Source organism: Plectropomus leopardus, chromosome 9 (genome assembly GCF_026936395.1).
Source record: "Plectropomus leopardus strain MGB_pleo_1.0 chromosome 9, ASM2693639v1, whole genome shotgun sequence".
NCBI lineage: Eukaryota > Metazoa > Chordata > Actinopteri > Perciformes > Serranidae > Plectropomus > Plectropomus leopardus.
The window spans coordinates 6,627,833-6,655,832 of record NC_142184.1 but is presented as its reverse complement, the minus strand read 5'-3'; the positions used below and the strand labels follow the sequence as shown (position 1 = coordinate 6,655,832).

The following is a 28,000-nucleotide window of genomic DNA, read 5'->3' as shown; positions in this document are numbered from 1 at the left end:
TTTAGATTGAGTGTAACTGCTGCCGAGGCCGGTCACAATAATTACCTTATCGACTTATCGTATGATATATGGACATGATTGACCATTTTGCTGACCGCAATCTTGCCAATTATTTGGACTGCAACTAAAAATAATCTTCAATTTGAACTAGTCTGGTTATTTAGATAATTAATAAATTGATAATTCAGACTATAAAAGGTAAAAAAAAAAATTTTACTTGAAAAATTACTGTAACAATTAACATTTCTCAAATTAGTTCGATTTTCTTTAAATTAACTGAACGATTAATCCACTCTACCAGTCGTGTTTACGTGTGTTTGTTTGTAAGAATGTCACCAAAATTTTAGCCAACGTGATGCCAGAATTAACAGCAGGGTCTTACAGATCATAAGAAGACTTGGGCACAGCCATTCTCTTTTTTTTGTCTCATAAACACCTACTTGTGGGAGTCCAAAGCAAAATAAAACGACAATTCAAAGATGACAAAGTGTAGCTCACAGGTGGCCTGTAGGTGCACTTTTGGAGGAGAAGAGGCACAGTCTGATAGTCAGCCCCTGAAAACGAGCCAAAAAGTCTGCTGTAGTTTTACCCTCCAACAACTGCATCCTCCTCTCCATAAATCCACCAGCAACACTGGCACACTGGCAGTATTATGAAGGTGAGCACAGTGTTTCCTGGGCTTCACTGAGCTTGTCTATTAGTCGAAAAAGTCATTTTTTGGGTGTCATTTTGGGTGAATCCTTTAAAGGCAGCATACATTTCAATGACAGTGTATGCTATACATATTTACAGTTATTAATAATTATTATTTAGCAGTTATTTGAAATATTATTTAATTTAAATTAATTAATACTTTAATAAATGCTATTTTCAATTCCAATTGTTAAGAGCGTTCATTGCTCTTTAAAGGTTGTAACTGTATTATTATGCTAATATATCATCATTGAATCAGTTTCATAAAATGGTCTCGAAATGACAAAAATATCCTTTATCAGAGTTATTTCTGAGACAATATACTGTCCAATAAGCAGTTATTGTAACAGGCCTGCAGCTGCTGTGAGCAGCTACAGTCATTTGAATTGAAAGCTGCAAACTAAGCAAAAACAGTTTAAAGTCTAAAAAGTCCAGCCAGGAAACAGCTGACAGAAAAGTTGCCCTACCCAAACCCTCTGAGGCCGCCCCCCCAGAAGAACAGTGACCCGGACCAATCAAAGCTAATGAAATATCCGCTACTTCAAAGGCTGCAGATATGTTGTGATCCTTGTCAGAGTCAGAATGGGAGTTAGAGCCGGAGCTTCATTATTAATCTCCACTATGATCGCTGACTGAAACAAGGCAGTCACTGTGTGAGAGCATGAGCACACAGAAACACTGGAGAAATACTAAGCTGCTATTGTTTTACCTATTTGCTGCTATTTTTATTTTTAAGTCAATGAGTTTTATTTGTATTAACTTCAGGTTTTAAGGTTTGAGGGACAGCCAAGGCATTGACAAATGACTTTAAACTTGTCACAATAAACTACTTTCATAAGATGACATATCGTCTCAGAAAAATTGCGAAAAACTACATTATTTTCATTTTGAGACCATTTAATGCCACTGATTTACTGATAATATAATAGCATAATAATGCAAATACACCCTTTCAAAGAGAAACACACTTTTAATTCTTAATATTAAGACACTGGAATATGATTTTAAAAAAAAACATCTTTCTTAAAAAGTAATTAACACTTGGTAATATAAACAAGAGAGTATGATTAAAATTAGATTATCGTTAAAGGAGCAGCTCAACATTACTTAATGAGACTAAATAAAAAATGTGGCCAACAAAAACATAACCAAGTAATGCCTCTTACGACCAATACGCAAGCATCGCGAAACTCCAGGAAAATCGCAATTACCTCCATAATCAGGCTGCTGTGCTACAGTCGGCTCCTGAGGATGGACGTCCTGGGAGCCGTTTCCTGGTGGATTTACGGAGTGGAGGAGGGTACAATTACAAACGATGGACTTGTTGGCTCACTGTCAGGGGTTGGTAAGTTAAAGACAATCAGCACTGTGCTTCTTCCACCCCAAAAGTGCAGCTGCAGGCTACCGGTGAGCTACACTGTGTCATTTTTGAGGTGATGTTGTTGTTTTTTTGTCTTCAGACTCTCGCAAGAAGGCGGGCGTATAAAGAAAAGAAGGAAGAATCGCTGCGCCCAAGTCTTATAATGTCAGGAAAACCCTGCTGTTTATTATGGCATCATGTCGGCTAAAATATTGGTGATATTCTTGTGAAAAGTCAACAAAATAATCAAGGTCATGTCAGTTATCATACTGTAGGTCAATAATGTAATTATTATGACAAGAAATACCTTTCTTATTGAACGAAAAAAATGAAGAGAGTAACATCTTTTAACAGTAAGAAAGTAAACTCATGTCCTAAATATATCATCCAAAAGAAAAAAAATAATAATTAATAATTCCCAAGAGAGACATTACTTGATATGGATATTCTCTAGTGTTCAAACAGGAAGCTGCTGATCAGCTGTGGGCTGTATCCAAATAAACACTCAGATCTGGGAAAACTACGGGACAACTCAATACCCTGCCAATAACCACAACTTCTAATTCAGTATTTGTTATGTGACACAACAAACCATTTTCCTCTCTCCACTTTAAGATATTCTCCTCCACTGCAGCATAGATTATAGCGAAGGCCCTAAAAAATAAACAGATGGATCAGTTACAAGTCTGTCCTTGAGGAAAAAGGGATCATTCAGCCTGCCGCTCACACGCGCTCTCTTTCAATGAAACCCTCCACAACTCATTCCCAGAGAGGAGCGGCACAGGCGAGTTCTCCAAGGCAACGCATTTGTTATTGGTACAACAGAGCGTAGCATCGCGGGGCAAGGTGCAGTAACGAGGTTCAAGTCTGAAACTTAGTCCAATCAGGAGTAGTCTCTCAGAACAATGTGCTTTACACATACTCACTCTGTCCATTAACTGTTTGTGAATGAAGGCTTTTATCAGCCAAAGACACTTTAGAGAAAGGTTAAAGCAAACACCTCCTCCAATGACAAAACCCTGGTGTTTTGTCTGCATTCGCTCCCACAAGGGGGTGTGCCATCTGATCATAATGTGTGTCAAGTTTCTGCTGTACTCTCAGGTCAGTGTGTGACCACCTTGAGGGCCCCAAGCAGTGCAACTACAAAAACCTCACCAAAATAGCTGCAGCTGCCAGCACTTGTCCCTCTGTGTAACTACCCAGGAGTCTCCCAGCATGTGACACACAGGGACAAACAAACACACAGTGTCATGAGAGCCACATCTCACAAACTGCCCATGCAAAAGGCAGAAACACTGAGTGGGTGGCCCGGCTGCGTCCAAAGTGACAGATAGGCTACATTACCCTGATGTATTGTCCACTTATGCTGCAACATCTGTTCTCTTTTAGAGATAACAAAAGAATATGAACATGGATTGCGTTTTTTCTGTAAGCACTCACTTGCAATTGATGTTAAACCAGCTGAGGCTACACAGGAATGTAGACACCTGTCTGTGAGTCGGTGAGTCAAGGACAGCTTGACCCCCACGTTTACGCAAAACGTCCTTGTACACAGAGCACATTTCTCTTTCTGCTCATTCTTCCTTTAAATTAGCATGTTTATTATCAAGATGTACCGGAGCACTGAGTACATCAAAGGTAGCTTGTGAAACTTTACAGTGAAATATACCTCAAGAAATAAAGTTAAAATTCTTCTCTCTACTGCATGTGATCACAATTTAAAAGTTACCATCTAACTCAGATAAGAACAGCAGCCATAAATGTCTGCAAATTGGGAAAACAATAAGAGTTTTGGAGCTCCTTAACCTCTGGGTAGAGGGTCAGATCAGCCGCCACATAACAGGGAAAGTAAATGACTGTTATTTTCTTGAGTTGTTTTTGTTATTTTTTTGGATAGCTCTGCCATCCATCCATCCATTGTCATGCACTTATCCGAGGCCAGGTCGCGGGGGCAGCAGGCTGAGCAAAGCACTTCAGACGTCCCTCTACCCAGCAACACTTTTCAGCTCCCCCTGGGGGACCCCAAGGCGTTCCCAGGCCAGACAAAATATGTAATCCCGCCAGCATGATCTGGGTCTGCCGTGGTGCCTCCTACCCATTGGGTGTGCCCAGAACACCTCCAGCTGGAGGCGCCAAGGAGGCATCCTGATCAGATGCCCGAAAGCAGCAGCAGCTCAACTGCGAGCTCCTCCTGTGTGTCTGAGCTCCTCACCTTATCTCTAAGGCTCTGCAGACCCGTATATTTGAGGTAACACTTGAGGCTCACGCCCTTGTCTTAAAAGTCATGTCTGTCACGTCTCTTTCAGTTCCACAATACCGGATCCAATTTAAAATCACACACTGGAGCAGAATAATGCCGCCATCATTTGGTTCTGTGTCAATATGCAAAGGAGGAATTAAGAGGGTCTTAGTTGCAAATCGGTGTAAGAAATGCTTAAGTCTCATTTATCCATTTGAATGCGCAGAACTTTCAAAACAAACCATTAATAAAAACAGTAATTTTACCTCGCTGAACACTGGAGCTGCTCAGTTGGTAGTTTGATTGTGTTAGTCAGGTCTGATTCAACAAAGTCACACAATAACACAGACTAACTACAGATTGTTTCAGTAGTAGCAGCTCTATCATTCAGCGACGTGAAATAACTATTTGTGGTGTAAGTGTTTCTTTAAAACACACAAAGTAAGAAAATATAAGAAAAAAATCTTGCTGCATCCTTTGCCTGTCTTCAAGGCGGGGTAACATTGGGAACAACTAGTCCTAAAATATTAATTCTCAAGCTTTTCATCCAAAATTAGCACTGGGAAAAATTTAACCCCTGCAGACTCTTATCTTCCCCATTTCTAAGTAGAGATGGTAACATTTGTTTCCTTGGTTTCTAAACAAAGTGGCCAATATCCTTGGTGCAATGGGAATGTTTGTAATGGGGCCTGCAGAACAGGGACAGGCTCTCACAGACGAGATAAGTTGTATTTTGTCTCCCAGAAATCTCTTTAGGGATCTGAGTGAGTAGGTCAAGGCGAGAGGTTTGGAGGACATGGGATGCAACGTTCATATCTCTGGAGGAGATTGCAGACAATGATTAGAGGGGATAAAGAACAACAATGGACAAAAGAAGTTCAAAATAGGCTCATCTTGACAACAGTTTAAGCTCCAGATGTTTTTTACAGCCTGAATGAGGCTCAGACAGTAGGAAATGGGAATTCCTTCACCATCGGCAAATAGCACAACAGGAAACGAAGCATAATGGGGGCAACTGAGACACCTACGTCTACTACTTTAAAGTAGTGGAGGGGGAAGGAAGGCAGAAACTTGGGTTTGGACTGCCAACAGGACAGAGACACTCTAAAATGTATTCAGCATTCAACACAGGAAACCAAATTTCCTTCCCATTGCTGTCGTGCTCACATCTATAAATGGAAATAGACTGCTTCATCCAATCATAGCTCCATGATCGCACTGAGCTGAATGTCTAAACACCTCTGAGATAAGACAATGTATTAAAAAAAAGTTTCGCATCATCTCAGCTTCTTGTTTAATTGCCACATTAAAGCAACGTTGACCTTTAAGTGGTTACAAAAGCTGGAAAGTTTATGGAAACAGCTGCAATAAACCAAAGTAATGGGGAATGTTTGAAGGCGCATGTCGCACCACAGGACATTAAGAGAAAAGATTTTCCCATCTTGTGCTGTCAACAAAGCTGGCTTTGTATTCTGTGACTGTTTTGTTTTTGTACATTTGCATGTGCAAAACTGACCCGAAGGTTCGAGCACCCACCGGGAGACACACACACTTCAAAACAACCTCAACTTTGATGCAGGAGGTTGAAATAAAACTTTCATCTACTGAAATTATCTTCTGTTTACAAGAAAGACACTTTCTTAAAACGATGCCTTCATCAGTCAGTCTTTGTTGATATTAACTATTCTTCATCATTGTGCTGCTAAAAACTTAGTGAAACTTTAATTAAACCTTACAAGCTTGATCTGTCACAGTCACATGCTGTCAACACATTACACATTAATGTCAACATGTGCTAAAAGCTCCTCTGGCTCCTTTAACAACCCAAATTCAGCGAGGCCTCACAGCCGTGCTATTTCTGTGAGCGAGGCACATGATGCTCTGCGCCCCAGCTATGATGTCAGCTCGCAATGCTGCTACCAAAACAATTATTCTGCCATGATGTAATCAGCTTCGCCAACCTGTCAGATGCCAGCGTCTGGCACCAAGGACAAAGCAAGGAGCAGCAGACCTTTGTCTTAAAAAAGAAAATGATCTGACCCGTCAGGATATTAACATTTATCTGCTTTGGTAAAGGAATTTCCTGCAGAGGGGGAAATGGTAGGTATAATAATGTGAATGTTTAGACTGCCCAAAATGGCTTATACACAGAAAAATAAACTCTTTAAAAATCCAACAGTCTAGACTGATGCACCAAAAGGAAGTGGGATTTTGTTGAACATGTTGGCAAGTGATAAGCTGGGTTTATAGTTGTGCATTAGAGGGTTATGCCAAAGCCACAGCGGCATTAATGCAGCAACAGTTGAGTATCAGCATTAGTCCAGAGCCTGTTTCACACATGAGCTGCAAACTTCAAATTATCCACACATTACCCCGAGGAGCTGTATGTGACAATCAAGTTTCCAAATCAGGTGGATCAGACTTTAACTTTACCCTCTGAAAGAAAGTTTTTTTTAATGTCTGATTGAGTCCATGTCTATCATGCAGCTTGCACAAAACTGGATAAAAACAAGGTCTAACTGGAGAGACAATGAGATTCTGGGACTTCTTTAAAAGTCAGACAGTAAAAGTCATCAGACAAATTCAAGGAGCAGCAAGAGGCTCAGATATTTATGACCAAATTACAAATTGGCCACGAGACCACTGTGTCAAAATCAAGTATTCCCATTAGGTCATCAGTCAATTATATATATTATATATATGTAACATAGAATCATAAAAGGCCAAATCCAGTGAAATGTGATCCTTTTACTGATGTGCTGTAATTAATCTCTTTTTTTCCTAGTCTTTCATTGCTGGCTGCTGCTTTATAACTGTCTATGTTTCCAAAGGGTTCTCTTTCATAGTTTCCCAAACAAGTCGGCTGCTTGGTTGCTCCTTCCAAAGACGGGCAGCGTTGAACTACAGCTACCTTTGAAATAGAAGTGATCCACAGCAGGAATGGGACAGCACCTCACATTCTCATTAACACACACTCATCTGAAACAGACAATCTACCGTTACGTGCTGCATATGTAAAAGGGAAACTCCTGATTCTCCAAAGTTCGTGAGAGAAAATGGCCTAAATAAATTATTACCAGTTGACACTCTTTAAGGAATATTTTGCCTCAAAATGGCCATTTGTATATCAACAGCTCAGCCCATGTTAAGTAGAATTCAGGAAGATAACTGTTTTTCCCCACATGACCCCACAGTGAACACAAAGTCCAAGGAACTGACAAAATTCCTGATGAATTGAAGTCATATGGGACCGCTTTTGACAACAGCAAAAACTTTCCAAACGGTACTATTTAAACACTCCTGCACCAAAGTGATAAGGTGCTTTACTAATTTAATTTTGAGACTGGCCAAAAGTGACATTGGTTTCTTTTAATGTATTTTTATTTAATTGTATTTTATTGATTTATTTTTTATTTCATTTTATTTCTTTTATTTTACTTTTTGGAGACTCCTCTCCATGTAGCCATGATTTAAAATTTGTATGTTTGTTTGCTGAACTGTGAATAGTTCTTTATTTTCTATTTCCTGACAAAGTAGCTATGCATAATTCAAAATCAGAAAAAAAGAATAACACTTTTGTATAAACAGTCTCATGCACAGATGAGTATTGTGCCTGCACTGCTTACATGGGAGTGTCTTAAAAAGCAAAAATGCATGTTTTTAGGGAGAGCATACGACTGGATAAAAAAGAATTGGATTATACTCCATGAGTTGTGTGAGGGTTTGTTAATGGATGTTTTGATATAGCTTCGCTTTTGTAAAACCCTCTTTACTTCAATTCATTTTGATTTTTCTCTGTTTTTGAATTCTTTGTTCACTGTAGAGGCATGCAAGAAAAACAAAGTTGTCTTTCCAAATCCAACATAGTACAGGGTAAGTAACCGATATTCTGATCACGTGGAGGGTGAAATATCTCTTAAGGTATCCTTGGTGGATAAGGCCAAGAAGCTTGCACGTATACTCAGTAGAAAAGTCAACTGTCAGTAAATCTTACAGTTGTTTTGCAGTCTCCAATAATGAAATCTAGCAACAGTAAAAAGAAGAAAAACGGACCGGGAACAAAATCGTAACCAGCAGCAGCAAACAACAGGCGTGATTAAAGAGTTAGACCGTCATGCAAAGTTTAATACTCTATTTAAATATTTTTTCCCCGGCTACTGTGCAGTGTGATATAGTGGGGTACCTGCATATAAATACTTTTCAGGTCGATAAAATATAAGGGGGCTGGAGGAAGCCCAGGAGTGAACGGAAGGCAAAACAGAGGTGCTCTGCTGCAGCTTTTATTGTTCGCGGTGCTTTCATGTATCTTATTGTGCTGTCACCTCAGCCGCTGGTTAAAAAGATGAAAGAGGAGAGGAGATGTTTATGTCTCAGAGACAAAGCTGAAAGCGTGTGTTATGGCCAGACTCGGGCGAGCTGGGGAGGAGAGAGGAGAGGGTGTAGCAGGATGTGAAGGCATCATCATTCAGGCACAGGTAGACATCATGTACGAACACGCACACACCGCACACATGATGCATGAAGCAACTGAAGTCGAAGATGGGGGCGTTTTAGAGGGCAGAGTAATCTACCACACATCAGCTAGATTTTCTGGTCCCTTACTTGTGCTCTCGGAGACTGGAGGCCATGGTGTGCTTCCATCATCCTCTCCACTGGGCAGATCTTTGGAGACAGAAACAGAAGTTTGCAGGGAAATTGTCAATATGCAGACTTGAGGCCAGACGTAAATCAAGCTTAGTTCATTTTTTCAATGAAATACGTTTTAAATTCTTCCTAAATATTTGCTTCTGATTTCTATGCTGAGAAACATAAACACTGTATCACAAAAACAGCATTTTATCATTTAAAAAAGTGCAGCCTTTCTCTCTCTGAGCAACACAGAGAAACTTATGCACACTTCTAACTAGCAGGCTGTCCTACTGTAACGCTCTCCTTTCTGGTCTACCAAAGAATACAATTAATCAGCTGCAGCTAATTCAGAATTCTGCAGCACGAGTTCCTATGAAGACCAAAAGGAGAGCATACATTACGCCTGTTGGTTTTTGCATTGATTTTGAAATTCTTTCATTAGTTTATAAGGCGCTGCATGGTCTTGCAACAGACTACATCAAAGAGATGCTTTTAGTTTATGAACCAGGAGCCCCCTCAGATCTTCCTTCTCTTCTTTTTTAGCTGGTCGGCAGAGTAGAACTAAAACATTTCCTGATCCTGCTTTTAGTCATTACACTCCAAAACGCTGGAACAGCCTGCCAGAGAATCTGAGAGGAGCGGAAAATATTAATACTTTAAAACATAAACTAAAAACCTGTCTTTTCAGTCTGCCTTTTATGTAGTGCCTTACTATCAGAATGTATAGTTTTTATTTACTATATTTTTATTTAAGAATAATTTTTGCTTATTTCATATGTTTCTGTTTTTGTTTCTTTAATCAAACTATAAAGCACTCTGAATTGCATGTGATTGTTTGAAAAGTGCTATATAAATAAAATTTGATTGACTGATGTTAAGCGCAAATCCTGCAAGTTAGCGTTCACATGTAGGACGAAATCATCATAATAAGTATTCCACTGTGTATCTCTGAGCAACAGTCCCTCTTTTTCAGTTTAGGGACGAGTTAACAATCTAAGGAATGCATAATGAGAAACATCTCCCACGAATTAAGGGCAGCTGTCTTTGTGGTTTGTGGTTTGTGAGCCAGCCTCTCTGGCGAGCCCACCTCCTGAAGCTTCATCGGCAGCAAAGTCCTCATCGTCGTCCAGTAAGCTCAGAGACGTCTGGACATCTTTCTCGCCTTCCAGGTCTTCTGGCAGCGGGACCTCTCCCCACACCTTGGAGGCCTGAGTCACCTGCGGCAAACACAGAAAGATTTATAGGGGTTGAAGTCTTTGCTGAGAAAGGTTACACCCTGTGCTATACATGGACCCTGGAAGGGTGGAGGGAAAACAAAAGCTGAGACAGGAAACAGGGCATTGTGAAGTGTTTACTTTTACCATTTATTATCTCTTTGAGGCGTTCTCAAGAGTTTGCATGCAAATAAAAGTTCGTGATTTGAACAGAGTTCATTCAGAGCTTTAAAGGGGAACACCACCTAAATTATGAGTTCCATTATGTTATTTCCACGGCCTATAAAACTAACATCAATATTTGTGAACATGAGCTACTCTCTCTCAAAGCCATGTGATGTCATCGAGGATAAAGTCCAGAGCTGCTCCGTAGACAATGAATGGGAGCCTGATTTTGTGGACCAACGAAAGTTTGTTTCCTAATTCATTGTCTATGGAGCAGCTCCATGGACCGATATCAGACAGAATTGTGAACTCGTTACACTCGGTTTCCATCTTCAGGCTGACATTGTGTTCACTCTGACCCATTTTTGTAGGGGAGGCAGATTCCATTTTTCCTGATCAAGTCCTAGAGACTTTCTTTCAGTGATTATTGGTCAAATTAAAGATCTATTAATCAAATATTTGAAAAAACAAACAAACCTATTTCCTCAAACAAAGCTCACAGCAACATATTGCATATATTTTGACAGTATTGGGTAGGGTTCAGAAAGGAGGCGAAAGCGCAGAGAAGTGCCCAGAAGCCGACAAGCCGGCCACGAAGCTACATTGGCTTTCCAGAGAGTGGAAATTATCGTTATGTGGTCTATTTTCTTTTCCGTTTTATTTTAAAAGTAGTCAGTTTATTTTAAAAACAGTCACTGCTGTTTGTGATGTGTTTTTAAATGAAGAACGTATTCAGTTGTGTCGAAACAGAGAGTGAGAGGCGAGTGGACACACACACACACACACACACACACACACACACACACACACACACACACACACACACTGACAGAGACCAAAAATTACAATTTTATTATTACAGAAAGAGTTAAGTACCAAAAGAAAACCAATTTGGTAGTGAAACAGAATTCAAGTTACCATCACCAGAGTCGCTGTAGGTTCAAATGTAAGCGACACTCTACCCTGTTGACAATGCTCGACAATGGCATTTGTCCTGTCCGCAGCACCGATTGGATAATTTTTTCACTCAAAAATCCCTAAACTCATTGTAGTGGGCGGATTCCACAGTCTGGACCCAGGAAAGCGGTTCCAGACTTTATATTTGATGATGACAACACAAATTTGAGTTTTGGGGATTTGGGAGACAGTTGTTCATGCTTGTAATATTTTTGGACTTAGACCATGGATAACATGTATGAATTTTAAAAATGAGCAACGTTTTTTCACAGCAAAAATGTCCAAAGCAATCATCACAGTTTCCTGTTAAACACATTTCTGAAGAGAACGGTAGAAGTTAGCAACAGATATCCACAGTTGACTGAATGACCCACATACCGACACACACACACACACACACACACACACACACACACACACACACACACACACACACAAAGCTGTGAAGGCCAGGGAAAGCAGCTGAGGTTGAGATCAGAATGACTGGATGACATAAATCTGTTAAAGTATGCTTTAAACTCCATCGCCCTCGGGTTAAACAAAAAAGAAAAAGAAAAACACCACCGGCTCCTCGTTCTGGAATTAGGAAGGAGTCTGTCACAGAGATATGAGGTCACCTCCAGGAGCACCAACAACACCCTAAATCAACGGAGCGCCTCAGAGGAGAAGTCGCTTCAAAAACTGTGATCATCACGTCATTTAGCATGTTGTATGAAAAGAACAATAGCAGAGCGGTAACTGAAGGATGGGACTGAGAATGCAGTGGCTGACCCCGGGCCACAGAAGAGTAAAATTTCATTCACCCCGAGCATACACAATACCAGAGCTGGAAATCAATCCTCGATATTTTTTTGATCAGCCCGTTTCTGATATAAATAATTTTAAACAGCTCTATTCAGGCCAAGGTCTTTCACTAATGGCCATATGCAGGATTTTAGAAATACTGAGGTCCGAAAACCGAGCTTGCTGGAAAATTGCTTTGATTTCCTTAATCAAAATGTATATTTTAAAACATTTGGAGGGCAAAAATTGAATAACAAAAACTTTTTAAAAAATACGTTAGTGGGCAGTAGCATTGCAATAATGTTTCTCTGCTTCCCTTTACCTGCTCCCTCTCTTTCATATCCTCTTATGTCTTCAACTTCACATTATTGTTGTTCTTTTTGTGCTGTGTCCTCTACTCTTTGTTTTTTTTAAACCCTCTATAGTCACTGCCTGTCCCTTTCTCTGCGACTTCTTAAAATGTATTACATTCAGCTTTTTAATTTCATCTTTGTGTTTGAGTTTGCATCATTTTGAACTAAAGAAATGTGTCTAAAACAAAACATAAACATGTGTATATCAATATATCATATACATCGATATATCAATAATTATCAATGCACAATACTGTAAAGGGCTTCAAGTCAGTCTTGCATATAGTACAGTTTTGCAGTTGCATGTTGACACACTAGCATTTGATAATTAGCATTGAACACAAAGTCCAGCTGGGGCTAAAGGAAATGTCTTTAGTGTTGCTGGTAATGCAAGCACAAAAGATTTTTAAAAAATATTACAATTCATTATGAGGGAAACACGAATGAGTGTACCAAAACTCATGGCAAACCATCTAATGGTTGTTGAAACATTTCACCAAGAACAACAATCGTGAACCTCATGGTGTCATCAAAGTCCTTAGGATTCCTCCTCTGGGGACCACGAATATCTACAAAATTTCAGTCCATCCAGAAGCTGCTGAGACATTTCAATCTGGACCAAAGTGGTGGATGACAGACACACCGTCATCGACATAACTAGAGCCGTTTCTGCTTTTAACTACAAGCAGAAAAGTGCTGTTTTGGTGCCAAAGTATTCTTACCAAATTAAGTATATCAGTGTACATTTTAATAAGCGCATCTTTGACAAAACCACATTAAGTCACATAACTAAAGACAGATCTGCCTCCACTTGTATTTCACCTGACAGACACACACACACACTCTCAATGAGGAGACACAAAGCTCAGCCAGCCGCTCTCATATCTGATCATCTTGATAACGATCACTGTGCCAGCCCAAGAGGAGCACAGCGTGGGTCTATTATGTCCGCTCTCACCATCTCAGCACCCAGGCTGCCCAGACTCCAGCTATAAGTTTGGATACGAGCCTGGCAGGATGCCACCCCTGGCATTTCCAGTTGGCATGACCCGCCAGTTCGTATTTCCACCCAACTCTGTCATGGTGGTTTTCCCATTTAAATGGCTCCAGCTAATAAATAACTAGATCTATCCCCCCAAATCCTCTCTCTCCTGACTGAACACCCTTACAACAACAATCCCGGGCCACTTTCAAAAGGAAACCGCTGACTAACCAAATTCTTTTCAGTGGTGCCGACCAGCCAACCATCGGTGTGATCATCTCCTGCTTCCCACTCCCTTGGGACGGGGTATCATCTGGACATGCCATCTGGGCAAAAGCCACCACAAAACTTACAGAGTCGCCTTTGCTGAGTGAGTCCATATTTGCGCCTGATCTTAAAGCTAACATGTTGAGCTACACTTGTTTGAGAGAGTCAATCTGGCCTCATCTCCGGGACTGAATTTGCTTTCTCACTTTGCTACTGCATTCTAGATCCAAAAGCTGCTGTGACCTTTACTCTCAGTCCAGGAGTTGAGACACGTCTGGTGTGTTAAAGTTATCTCTCCCTCGAGATAAAGGTCTTGACCGGCTCGGTAATTCTTTGAACTCCGCCCCGCCCAGGGGACAGCGGCCTCTCAGAAAATCACCTCGCTCTAGTAACTTGTTGCGATTTTCAGGGAGACATTTGGCAACCAGGTAGATGCTTGAAAAAATATGGCATGCACACACACATAATGCACATGTGACGCGCAGACAAACACACACATTCCAGCCAAAAGGAATTCCACTGTTTACTTATGAATTACTCTGCTCACAATGCACAATGTTTGCCTTGCAGGATGAAGTTGTAGCAGCTCTACATAACAGAATCCATGGCTAATGAGTGACAGGTGACGCTATACAGAAGCCTGAGCCTTAAGTTTGCCCAGCTGTTGTTTAGCGGGACTGCATTTTGGTCCGTGAACAATCGATAAGCAATTGGACAGAAGCAAAACGTTCTGGAAAATGCCTGGTAAATGTAAAATTAGAGCCAAGATCCTTTCCGCCATCAGCTGTTGTTTAGCAGCTGGAGACCTGCTGTCATCTCTGCATCCAAAAACAAATGCTGGCTCCTAAACATTTCATTTCACAGTCACTGGCCATTAACAGCCAATCAGATTTCCATGCTTTTTTTGTTTCCTGAAATGGATAAGAATCTGATAACAGACACACAAAGCTTCCCAATTCTCCATGGCTTATATCTGTAAAACCACAAGAGCAAATGTCTTGTAAATGGTTCTTAGAAATGGCTTAATCCTTTATCCATTTTCCCTCTTATCTCACTAGGTGGGAGAAAGTTAAATATTTCATCATGAGAGTTTTAGTATACTGATAATGGTGTAGTAACTAATGTGGCATTCACTTTTCCATTAACCACATCTGCTGTACTTGAACTCGTCCTAACTGGTGCCTGCTGTATGTTGAGTTACTGAATGTTTAGATAGCATGCAAGAAATTATGGGAGACCATTTGAGTAATACACATAAACTCATTTTTCAGACTAGTTCATAAATGCTTGCATGAACACATAGTGATGGATGATGGAGCTGTGCTGAAACTTTTGTTATTGTCAAGTCAACTTTAGGGCCCTGACACACCAAACTGATTGCCGGCTGTTGGTCAATGTCGGACCATCGGTGAGTGTCTGTAATCCTAGTTTCTGTGGCATTTCCTTTTCGTTGGCACTAGTCGTCCCTTGTCGGCTTCTTTTCAGGCTATTCAGCTTAACTCAGTGAGTGAAATACCTCTGATTGACAGCGCACAAGAAAAGAAAGTGAAGCGAGGAACGCAAACAAATGACTAAAAGTCGAGAGGGAGTGAGATCACAACAAACATATGAGCTAAAATTACGTTTTAGCCATTGAGCTCTTTAGCATAAACAGGTTATAACTGTTTGTTTCGGTTTCTCTTTTTGGATGAGGAAAACAGCCTAACACCATCTGCTGGTATGGAAAGGTATTTCCTCTTGTGCAAGTGCAAAACATTTGTGCTAGTTGGCTGTCGTCTTTGTGTGTCAAGTGCAACTTTTTGGCCAAGATACAGGTGACGTGAGGCGGCGAAGTGAGCCTTCATTGAATCTTGCCATTTGATGTTGGTTTGGCGTGTCTGGCCTTTACAAGAGTCCCAGACTGTCTATGTCAATCAGCCCAAAGCCCATTTCTTCCTACTAAAGACATCAAAGAGGAAACAAATATATGAATGCTAACAAAAATAGCATAAATCATTTCCTAAAACAGCTGGGCACAGTTGTTTTTAGCAAACATTACTCAAACAGGAGAAGATTATTATTTTCAGGACTTTTTTGGCATAAGTTTGATGCCTTAGTAAATATATGCGGTAGCAGAACAGTGTGTGTGGGATTGTTTTAAAATAAACTACACTTCCCAATGTTTGTTGGAATGAGGGAACAACAGTTTGCAACAGTTTACCTTATTTAGGCATGTTTTAGACTGCAATTGAGCTCTATGGCACTGAAATTTAAGCTTTATCGCTTGTTAGCGGGAGCCAGACAGTGATGATTTTGGTCTTTTCTTGGTATTTGTTGATAATAACAAAAATACACAAAATCACCAGAGTTAAGCCCTTGCATCAAAGTCAGATTCAGCTGCTCAACAGCATTCACATGCAACTTCTTCAAGAAGTCAAACCCAGAACAAAAGTACTTTGCAGGCATCAGCTTTGTGAGAAATATAACAGATACTATGACTTTGATATTTTCTCACTATTTCACTGCCAACTTTCCTCAGATGTTAGAGAATCTCAAATGCTGGAGTTTCCTGTAATGCAGCAGCATCACATCACTCAAAGACAAATATCTAAAGCCACTGGAATGGCCCTTCAAATGTACAAATACATAAATAAAAGTGTCCACAAACACACACAAACATGCTGTCGCACATGCAAACACACACCCACGCTCTCATGCACACACGATTACAAAACCCACACTCCTACATTCCCATCCTGGTTACATCTCCGTGACAGCCAAAGGCCTGTCAGAGTCGGTGTGAGAAGAATTCTTCACGGGACTCGATTCGCCCACTCTGCTAATAAACCCACTGTTGCAGCTGCATGATGGTCTATGAGAAACATCTCAAAGGCAGAACCAATGTGTGACAGAAAACAAGAAGCTGCTCACACTGGAGAAGAGTCCCACAGGAGGAGTGGTGGAAATATTAGAGATGAACAATAAATTTGTCTGGCCAATAAATCATCGACAGTATTATCAAGATAATAGCCTGTAAGAGAGTGCCGATAATACCAAACCAGACTGCTTTTATTGACTTAACAAGGGCAGCCTCTACACCCTGATAAAGCTGGTTTGCGAGCTGCAAGTAAATAAAGAGAAGAACACAATTATGCCAAGAGTCCTCGATCGCCCAACTTTCAACCCTATAAACAAAATGCTTGCTGGTATAAAACGGGTTTGATGCCGTGCTGAAGGACCGTCTTCAGAGCGTTAGCGTGAACGAACACAGCGGCAGCGACTCACATCCAGCACTGACCCTGAAAACAGTCCCATCAAACAAACACCAAAAAGGCTTTACTGCCGTCAAACCCATGAATAACTGTTAGGTAACAGTAGCTGTGTGATGCTACAGTTAGCCCTGTCACTCTCTCACCAACCGTCTCCTGTGAATGAGCTAACGTACCCACACCAGCAGTCTCCTGATGTCTCGGCTCAGGAATTTTACTTTAAATATATTGTGTATAATTGGTTGATGTCTTTTGACAGATTATGTCAAAGCACTGAATTTCAATTCTTAGGCGACATACATTACTTTTTAAAACCTAAGTATGTTTGGTAAGTTTTTTTTTGATATACTTTGCTCGAAAAAAAAAGAAAATGTGAAGAATCAGAACTATTCTTATTTAGATTTGGTAAGGTCAGGGCTATAGAATATTAAATGATTTATATTTTCTCACTACAACCTCACCTTTCTTATCTTGATGTGTGCATAAAACTCAGGAAGGAACTAATTTGGCCGGTAACAATATCATTATATGCACTTTTTTTCCCCACCTCATTTTAGCGTTCATCAGGGCTCTTCTGTAGTGGAATTAACACCATGTTATGCATACTCTTATCGTGAAGGCCCACCAGCAGATGGAGACATAAAATACGATGCTTTTCAGTGCTTGTAATATTCGTTTATTGTGCAAAATAAGAAAAATACTTCAACTTGGAGTTGATGTTCATATTGTCAAAAAAAACAAACAGCATGCTGGCTGATTTCATTTCAAAGCCAATATTGGCCGATAGCTATGATGTGATGATGTTATTGTGCATGCCTAGCATAAACTTCCTTTTTATAATACAAAAAATTTCAAAATTATCAGTTCTTATCTTTTCAATCTTATCAATATTGGCCATGAGAAGTAGGCAATTACCAGTTATCAGTATCAGCTGGAAAAAATCCATATCGTGCATCACTAAGCAATGTGTAATGCAGTTTTCTGATCTGAAGGTTAAGCATTTCAAGCATCTCCTGCCCTGACACAAAGTATCTGCTTTTGTTCCCTCCAGACTGTGCGAAACATAAAAATGTGAAAGCTGAAAAAGGCTATAAAGTGATTCAAACACAGAGTTGTGACCTTTCGAGCGCTCGCACTCACAGAAAACCTTCAGCAGATGAATTCCCAACCTCCTTGACCCTTCATCCCTCCCTAACCTCCCTCTGCTCTCTTTCACACTCTCTCCCTCTCAAAGACTAACAATATCTGCTTAGACTTGAAGTTGCAGCATGTACTAAACAGGAATGGAATGTAAACTGCAGAGAGCATTAAGTGGATGAAAGCTTGACGCATACTCTTTTCTCTTTAGGTAGAGCGGGCTGAAAAGACGGAGCGCTACCAGGCACCAACAAGGACTGAGCTGCAGGACCCCGGCACTCCCTTTACTTGACCTGCTGCTATCAGTGGAGTAGGTGCAGGAGTATTAGCATTAAATCAAATCCATTACAGCGACGTGATAATGTAAGAATAAATCATGTGTGTTTTTGTGATGGCCTTGTGTTATGAATGGGTGCTGAAAGAGAAGAGAGGATAAGCCCTGGAGAAATGTTTCTTTTCCACACACTTGCAGGTACAGGAAACACAGCAGACATCTCAAGGTTTTAAACAACACGGAGGCTTTGTCTATGTTTGTGTATGTTTGTGTGCGAGAGACAGAGTTTCCTATGTGTTTAACCCTTGCTTAGAGTCTCGGGTGAGCTGACAAACTGCCACTTCTGACACTAAAACCTCCACCTGGGCCCCTGCTGCATAAAGGGCCCGATGAGTGAGGCCCTTCTGCTGACATTTCTACAGAGTTTAATCCAAAGTGATTGGACGGGGAGGAAGTGGAAGGAGGCTCCTCATTCAGCAGACAAACACTCTTTGACAACGTGCAGTGATTGTCCTCTCAAAGTGCTCCATGACTAAATACTGTGGGTGCAACAAACATGTCGGGTTTTCTCAGAAACAGGGGAGCTTGGAAAGAGAGGAGTGAAGGGGGGCAAGGAGTAAAAAGTGAAGGATAAGTCCGCATTTTTGAACACATGCTTGGAGTGCCTGCCTCGCCATCTTCCCTCAGGTCATTCATCCTGTCTCCCACACAACGGTCATGCCATGCATTTTACAATAAGCTCGGTCTCCCACTAGGATCCGAGCTTTCCTGACACGCATGATGCCTTTTTAGATATATTCTCATACTGCGAGGTGAGGCAGCAGAGTGCACTGATGTCTATGCTATTAAATATATTGAACAGGTAACTGCAAGTGCACAGAGGTGCAGGATGTTTTTTTTCCTCTGTGGAGCATATTTGAAAGGCCCAATAAAACGACTTCAAAACATTAAAAGGGCACTCTACCGATTCAGCACTGCACTCCTATAAAATCTCAAAATCGATGCGACTGAATATATCGATGTTGTCTTTTCCACACATTCTTCTTGCTCAGTGTTTGGGGCCTACATTACCCACAATGCAGCTTGACTACTGAAGAGTTTGGTCAGAGATTATGTAAGTAGCACACTTTTGCAAAGGGTGTGTCAATATCAACACAACCTGTGTTAAATTCTTACACAGTAATGAGTTGAATTTGGGAAAACACTGTATGTTAATTGTGATGCATTAAATTTTTAAAGGAAATGAATCTGACTGTGTCAGATAGGTTAACACTAAGTTGTATAATAATGTGCAAATATTAACACATTGACATGTTACTCCACATAAATGGGTGGATGTGATGACTAAAAATGAATATACCACTTCAAATTACATTGAAAAAGAAAATAATTTTAAACACAAGCGACACTGCATACCTTGTAAAACAGCAGACTGTCATCACGCAGGGTACTGGCGACCTTGTTACTTCTGGAAACAATGACACATTTGCGTATTACGTAGCCTTGAAGGCTGATTCATAGTTGTGCGTAGGTTCTACGCAGAGGCGACACCACAGCCTACATAAGCAGCCAACACCTATATAAGCACTATATTTGTGTGGTGGTGTTTCTATGAATGATCCACAATTGATTTAACTCACACCTAAAACAGACATAAAACACAGCTTTATAGCAACAATAATTAACAAAAGTAAATTATTTGGCTTCATTTAAATTTACAAGGCGTGCAGACAAAACAGGAGGAGGCTACAAAGGTCTGATGAGCTCACGACATTTTAAATTCACATTTTTTTCATTTTTAAATTTGCAGTCTTCAGTCCCAATTCACACTGACTCAAGTGACCTCACTATGGGCAATTCATCTGATTTCGCGCAGCCAGAAAAAAGGTTTTTTACAACTTTTTCCACATATGCAGAAGTACTCTTCATGACCTGTAAACAGACTCTGAAGTGTAAAATCAGTTTTCCCCTTTAACTGGTAAAAGTTGAAACCATGGAGATTTTAATCAGCTCTGTCACTATATAGGCATCCTCCGCATATAAAATCACACCCTCCACGCCTTGATGTGATCAAACAAATTCATCAAAAAGATATAAGATAGAAGTGTGTTGTGTTTTTGTGTTGTGTCTGCCCCCTCTGAGGCCCAACCAGATTCAAAAATTCTCTGTGGTTAAAGCAAGCAGTGCCTCCAGCTAGTCAGCGTCTGCCACACAACCTCACACACTCCTCTCCCTCTAAACCAACACTCACTGTTTAGGCAGGCATGTCAAAATAAGCAACCAGCCTGTGCGGACTTGTGGATGTGGTGCAGCTACACAGGGTGAGAGAGGATGTCTAGAGTGACAATTAAATCTAAAAAAAAAAAAGAAAAAAAAAAGAAATGCAATTTGTTGTTGAACTTTTTCTTTCTCGCTCTGCTGCTGCGATCAAAGTAACAGGAGGGTGAAAAAATGAATCCCAACAATTTGCACACATACAGCTGCCTGAATAACAACTGTAAAATAACATCACACCAAAAACATGCCTTAGCTTTGACTTTTGTATTCTTCGTGTATTAGATGTAGCAAATTTGCTATACAACACATCTTGACAGATGAAATTGACACAAAAAACAATTTGCAAGTCAATTTTAGCACACATTTCTGCGACTGACTGTGCACAAAATAATCATTTGTCTGATAGCCCACACAGATTGAAACAAAGGCTTACAGTAATTCTTTTTATGTGAGTCATCTCTGTCCTTTTCTAATTCAGCCCCAAATCGCGCAATTTGCAAACCGGGGGTGAGTCACCGTAATGTATTTCAGGCCAAAGGTCACAGCCTGGCGACACAACGACCAGACACAGAGCAGAGATCGTAAGCGGGCTGTGAAACCAGACACCCAGGCCTAACACTTACTGAAATACTATCTCTCATGGGCTTTTTTCAGCCTCAATGAAAGCAGAATCACAAGACTACAGATTCGTAAAGAGCTGTAGATCAGTGCCTCATGAGTCCATTCATTTATGTTGTTATTTTTGAAAGAAATACACAGAATAATTGCCTAAAGTAATCATTTTTCCAGCTGAGCCTGAATATTCCTGCAGGGATGATATCATTTTTGAAGGCTGACCCGGATGTTTGCATCGCCTTGGTTCCCTCGTCAAAAAGCCCAGGGGACTTTTCCATTTTAAACATTTTTGATACTTACATGTTTTGTTCAGCAAGATAATCTCCACCACTTTTAGGATATTTTTTTAGATTATTTTTTTGTCTTTTGTCTTTGTTTCATAGGATAGCTCGTGAAACAGAGAGAGAAAGAGAGAGAGGGGATGACAGGCAGAAAAAGCAGGTCGGAGTCGAACCCACGGCCATTATGACAAGGACACAGGCTCTGTAAATGGGGCGCCCGCTCTACCAGGTGAGCTACCAGGTGCCCCCACTTTCAGGATTTTTGAAGTCTGATTGTAATTGCCAGAAGTAAAAAATGTTAGGCTGTAAAAACAAACTACACCACAGTCGCATGACTTCAACGTCGCCACACCATGTGTGATGACGCTCTATAGTCTCATTAAGCCACTTGTTAGAAACCACCATTTTTAGAAACATGTAAAAGCTACCAAAAATCTCAAGTGTAGGGCCCTGTGATTTCCATGGTGCAGAAAACATGGACAGAATCACAGAATTTGACCATAAAAACGGAGTCAACCCTAAAAGCTTAAAAATGTCTCATTCAAATTCCTGTGGTCAAACCACTTGTGAATGAATTAAAACGTCCCCGGGAACACATATGACTGCTTCTACTTTTCAAAATAAAGTGTTGACACAATAAAAATACATGTCTGAAAATAAAATTAACTGGATTACAGTCACAGAAGCTGAAACATGTTACCTGCATCCCTTATAAATACAGAAATACCACTAAATTGTGAGGAAAATGACTTTATCTTTGATGTTGGGTTGATGGTGAACGGTGTTGTTGGACTCTGCAGCAAAATAACTGGAGAATTTGACATTAACAGTTAAATTCAGAGCAGAGCAAGAGGAATCGTAGTTGTGAAGCTCTTTATTTTACAGAAAAATTAAATGTTTTGTTTTATAAACGTATTGAAGCATTTATCTGATGATAAAATAGTGCTATGTTGTCATGATATTCATTAAATTTTGCATATTTTTCTGTTACATTGTTTAAATTTTATTGGCCTACCACATGGCTAGATAGTGTTTCCGATGACAAAATGTGCTTAAAATGGTAAAACACAGAATTCAGAAAAATTAAAACGGAAAATGCAGAGTTTGGGGGAAAAAATTGAATTAGGAAAAAATGGATTTCATAGGGCCAATTTTAAATATAAATATTTTAAAATTCTACTGAATTGTTAAAATTTTATTCAACCACCAAATGACTTCTTTGAAACTAACTTCTTCGAGACGAGGGAATCGGAGGTGCAAAAAAATGCTAACTCATTTCCGCATTTTAGGTCTCATTGCTGCACCATTCTGTATTCTTCAAGTGTTTTTAAAAGCTATACAGTATTACTTCTTCACCCTGGGTGGGATAATAGAGCGTTACCACATTCCATCCAAACGTCCACAGGCGTGAAGTCCCAGTTGACACCCTCAGAAGCCCCGTCTTTTCAATTATCACCCCAGCAGGGGCCCCAGCAGGACCCTGCGTCAACAGACCACCTAGAATCGTGGGCACAGCTCGTCCTGAGAGCCTCACCATCAGTGAACAAAAGCCCTGAAACCACCCTCTTATTTACACATGCAGCTATTAAAAAATGTGCACGCACACGCACGGACGGCTGCACGTTTGAACACACACACTGGAAACACACCTTGTTAACAGGCACACGGTTATCAGCCGACTGTGTCAGCCGGGAATGAAGCTGTTCTGTTTTAATAGGACTCTGGTTTGTGGGAAAGACCAATTTACTGTGTTTTGAGGTTCAGCTCTTAAAACTACTGGTGCTCTGATTGTGAGAAAAATATTCCAGCAAATGTTTACACTTTTAAATGTTTTACTTACTGCAAACAAAAGACAGCAGAGTGATTTAAAAGAGGAAATATACAACCAAATCCTGTCTCACCTGAACGCAATGTCACAAACATAAACACCGTGCGAGTAATCTGTGCGTCTATAAATAAGCGCGTGTGTTTCCGGTAACATTTCTGAGAGAGTGACCTGCCGGGAGGAGGGGACCGAGGGGCCAGCTCCAGTTCCCCCAGACGACAGCTGACAGGCGAGGTGCTGAGACTAGTGGCAGCTCAGAGGGGAAGAGCAGCTCCGGCTTGGCCAGCCCAGGCCTGTTTATTTATAACAGAAAGAGCGCCTTTGAAAGTGCTGCTGTGTCACTTAAGATGCCTGCTTTTCTTCAGGCTGGAGAACTGAGAGGGGTCTGAGGTGCCTTAACATTAAGCTGACACTGCAGTACAGGAAAACCTCAGGACAAAGATCGACTTGAGCTTCAGCTGCAGTGAATTAATGCAGAAGAACTGTGGATTTCTGTGTACAAGAGGAGCTGTTTACTTTTTGTTATCATGAAATAGTTACAGTACAGAGCTCCCAGTACTGGAGAAAAAGCCATGAATACTTCATGACTTAATTCTCAACTGTACCAAATATGCTAAACATACTACCACTACATGTAATTTAAATGAAAACATAGCACATAAGTATTTGTTTGCAAAACGCTCTGCAGAAACTGCAATATATTTGAAATATATCACCTAGAATACAAGTGCACCCTGAAAGACCAGTACCATTTTCTACCACAATTTGCACATATGTGTGTATATTTTTTATACACAGGAAAAAAACAGGAGATAGACCACTTCCCCACTCCCAGTAGTGGAGCATGCAATTCTGTTTTCCTCGTGTGTCAAATTTAAAATCACTAATGTGCTGTAAAACAAGATAGTAAACAACAGAAAGCGGCATGGAGGCTGATGAAAATGTTAGGCTGGTGCCGACCAATTTGGAAAGATGTTCGTGCACTGCTTGGACAAAGAGGGACAGAATTTATGGCTGAAAAACAAAGCTAGTAAAGAATAAAAAAACATCACGGAGGCTGTGAAAATGTTACGCTGGCTGCCTCTTTATACCGTTACTTATTCAGTCTCTTTCTCAAACTTGTCGCTGACTAAATATTAATGATATTTGAGTGGTTTTTTTTTTTTAACAAAACGGCCAGTATTTTGTGGTGACAAATCATTGCACGGTGCTGGCAAAGCTGCTAAAATCTGCTAACCAGATGTTAGCTGTTTTTCGTCCAGTAGGAAAGAGGCTTAACCTAAGTTAGTGACTCAGGGAGGCTGCGTTTTGGCACTGTCGTAGTTTGAGCTAAATCTTACTCCAGTATGGCTTATCCATCTAGTACATGTAATTTTTGCTTTATAAGTTTAGATTTTGACCGGTGGGGCTGGACGTAAAGTCAGGGAATCCCCAAAGATCCCCCAGATATTAATTCACTGGACACAATGGGTGTCTCTTTTCCAAATCGTATTGTAATCCATCCAGAAATTGCCTTAACTTCAATTTTAAAAAAGTCATATGCTGGCACTTGAGGAAAAGACAGGAAATCAAAGTCATTAGGCTTCATCCTCTGGGGACCATGAATGTCTGTACACAATTCGAATCCTTCCAACTATTAATGAGATATTTTAGTTTGGACTAAAATTGTGGACGAACAGACTGAGAGGCATGCTGCTAACACAGAAAAAATGAGTTTAACGCCAGATTCTGCTGAGTTGATTTAAAGATTTGCGGGTCGTTCAGCTTTAAAAAGGAAGTAGCAGCAGCTGTGTGACGGCTCTGTGATTAAGCTCTGGTTTCCCTCCATGGATGGCATCGACAGTGTTAGATTTACCCTCCTCTCTTTCTCTCTCGCTCATTCTCGCCTCAGGACCGACTAATCTGACACCACCTGTTGACTTGGCCGCGCTCGTATTGTACCGCATAATCACAGGCCGGAGCTAGCTCAGTCTGTCGACTCACTTTTCCCCTTGTGTATCATACTCGATTAGTTCATGGTTACACTGTGTGGGAAAAGAAGGCTAAGTCGACAAAATCTTCATAAGTACGCAGCTTATGCAACCATTTCTGAAACAAATTGGATCCTCAGAGTAGCGACATGCAAAGCTTTTCATCGAGGTGCAGAAATGAATAATTTGCATCCCTGCAATAATAGATTTCTCATGCGCCAACTTTGTGAGAACAGAATATCATCCACACCCTCTTGGCCAGGGAGAGAATACCCTCCAGGCGGCCTGGCCGGAGGGGATAATTTCATGTTGGTGAAGCCACTTTCCGCCAGTTCCCAAGGTCATGCTATTTGGGATGGCGATCTCATAATTAACTGGGATTTGGCAGGGTACCATGGTGAAGCTTTTGGAACGCAAAGCAGTTCCAACATGTTGAGTATCTCAAACCATGAGTTTTTGTTTGGTAACCCAAGATGCACTTTGAGCTCGTAACATCACAACAAAACCTGCTGTTAGCTGAACAGAACTCTTTGTTGGGTGCCATCTGCACATCAAAGTCTTTTTGCTTTTCTCCCACAACTTTTTCAATAATACTCTGTTAGCTCTGCCAAGACTAAAAAAAAAACAAAAACCACAGAAGTGATGGGCTGTGAGAACAAAAATATTCTTTCTCAGCTGTTTATGCCATTAATATAAACATAATAGGGTCTGCGGCAGAAAAGATATATGTGCTCCGCTCCAGATGTTTCTAGCTGCAGAGCAAACAAGACGCTGCAGTCTGATGTTGACAAAATCATCAAAGGGAGGAAGCAGAGAAGGTATTCAGAGGTTATCCTTGTCTTTCAAGAGTCCCCCATCCTCCCCATTGGAAATTACCTGACAGCTGTTTTCTGCTAACCTGTGCACCATGGGAACGCCGAAAGTGGGAGTAGACGAGAGAACAGAGCAGGAGAGATCAGATCTGGCCTGGCCTCACTTACACAACAGCAAAAAATATCCATGGGCAACTAGAAAAGGTCAGCTTTCATCACTGCCCACACAGACAAGCATAAAAAGAATTCTTTAATCTTTAACATCAATCTACCAGATAAGAAAAATACATGTGAGTATATGGTTATAGATGCCGAATCATATTTACAGTACGCAGAGCAATTCATAATGTGTACTTTGCACTGGAGGGTCATCTGCTACTACACTAAGGAAAAAAGACTGACTCCTTTTGGTCTTTAGATAAAAACAGCATTCACTTTTGCTGTAGTTTCTTTTATTTTAATAAAACTTTGCAGACTGTTCCTGCTTTCTGATTATTCATGAAGTCACTAAAGCCTGTCAGATCAAAGACTCTTTTTCTTTAATATTAACTGACTCTAACAGACTTTGAATGGGACAACACAAAGTGAAAGTAAGACTTCTGTGTTAGGTAGGGCTGTGTATCATTTATTGTAAAGAGTCCATTTTTCTTATTATAAAGCAGGTGCCATGTAACTACTGTTAAAATCCACAGACACACAATTCATATTGAGAAACTGTAACTTTAAACAATCGGTAAGGACTTCTGTGAAGTTGTGATGTCACAACTCTACGATGTAAAGGTAGAAACTATTGTCGCAGTCTCGTTACGGTATTTTTCTGGCTACAAGGAGACACTGAGAGTGCAAATGTGGAAGACTATGAAACACTGACCAATCAGAGCAGACACAGCTTTTGTTGGAGTGGGCCTTAAACAGATAGGCACTAAAACCGAGCATTTCAGACAGAGGGTAAACACAGATATATTCAGGCATACAGTAAGGAAAAAATATTTTTTGGTTTTTTTTAACATTAAAGTATGTAAACATGTTCTAGTAGAAACCCCAAGTACAAGTATGACCCTGAAAATGAGTATAATATGGGACCTTTAATGACAGAAACCTACTAGTACAACAGTAGGTAAGGCTGAGTATAGTTTCAAAAAAATATGATGCAATACATGTACCGTTGTAAATGATACCAATGCCGGTAGAGTACTTCATTTGATATATTTTTCCCCTAGTTTATTCAATACCCATCATGTGAATGGAAGCATTTAGTTGCGTATAATGTCACCAGACGCCACAGGCATTTTAGTGTGGTGTCAAAAGCGTCTTGGCATCTCGGCGTGCAGAACTGCCAACTCTTTCAAATTAACTTCTCTTGACTTTACCACACCACAGACTGTATGGGTTGTAGGTGCTGTGAGCCAATCACATGTCATATTAAATTGAAGAACGCTTGCAGTGATTGGCTGCAAGCCAAACCATGCAAATAGTCATTTTCTTCTAGATCTGCGTGCAAAAAGGATCAGGTATTGTCGGTATTGTCTGACTGGATACGTTTTGATGTTACCTGGTACTGGGATATTACTGAGTGCCCCTTGTGCTAGAAGGGACATCCGAAAGAGTGGAGGACCCCGGTATGCAATCTCTGCTTTCTTTTGCAGATAAACTACATCAGTAGTTAAAAAACAGTAACTTTGGCTGAACCCTCATCTGAAGTAGTCACAGTTATGGGTCATTATAAATAACTCTATTATGAGCGGCCTCAGCTGTTGTCACATGACATACAGTGTATTTTATTTGAACAATGCCATTATTATTGCCAATATTTGCCATCTTGGTCATTCACCCTTTTTGGATTTTGTTCTGAACAAGGCTGGGAAGAGCACACTGCCCAGTTTGCCTCAACAGCTGCTCATCATCCTGATACAAAACAC

At 40.5% G+C, this 28,000-nt stretch overlaps 1 protein-coding gene across 3 annotated transcripts in view; it reads right to left on the bottom strand.

Annotated features, from left to right (window-relative positions):
• hspg2 (heparan sulfate proteoglycan 2) overlaps positions 1–28,000 on the bottom strand; it is a 157,964-nt gene that overhangs the window by 92,941 nt on the left and 37,023 nt on the right. For all 3 annotated transcript variants that reach the window (XM_088081829.1, XM_088081831.1, XM_088081830.1), the window contains 2 exons: positions 10,009–10,138; positions 8,895–8,954 (listed from right to left, as the gene is read on the bottom strand). In XM_088081829.1, coding sequence (XP_087937955.1) covers positions 8,895–8,954; positions 10,009–10,138 — 190 coding nt within the window. The remainder of the gene's footprint in view (positions 1–8,894; positions 8,955–10,008; positions 10,139–28,000) is intronic.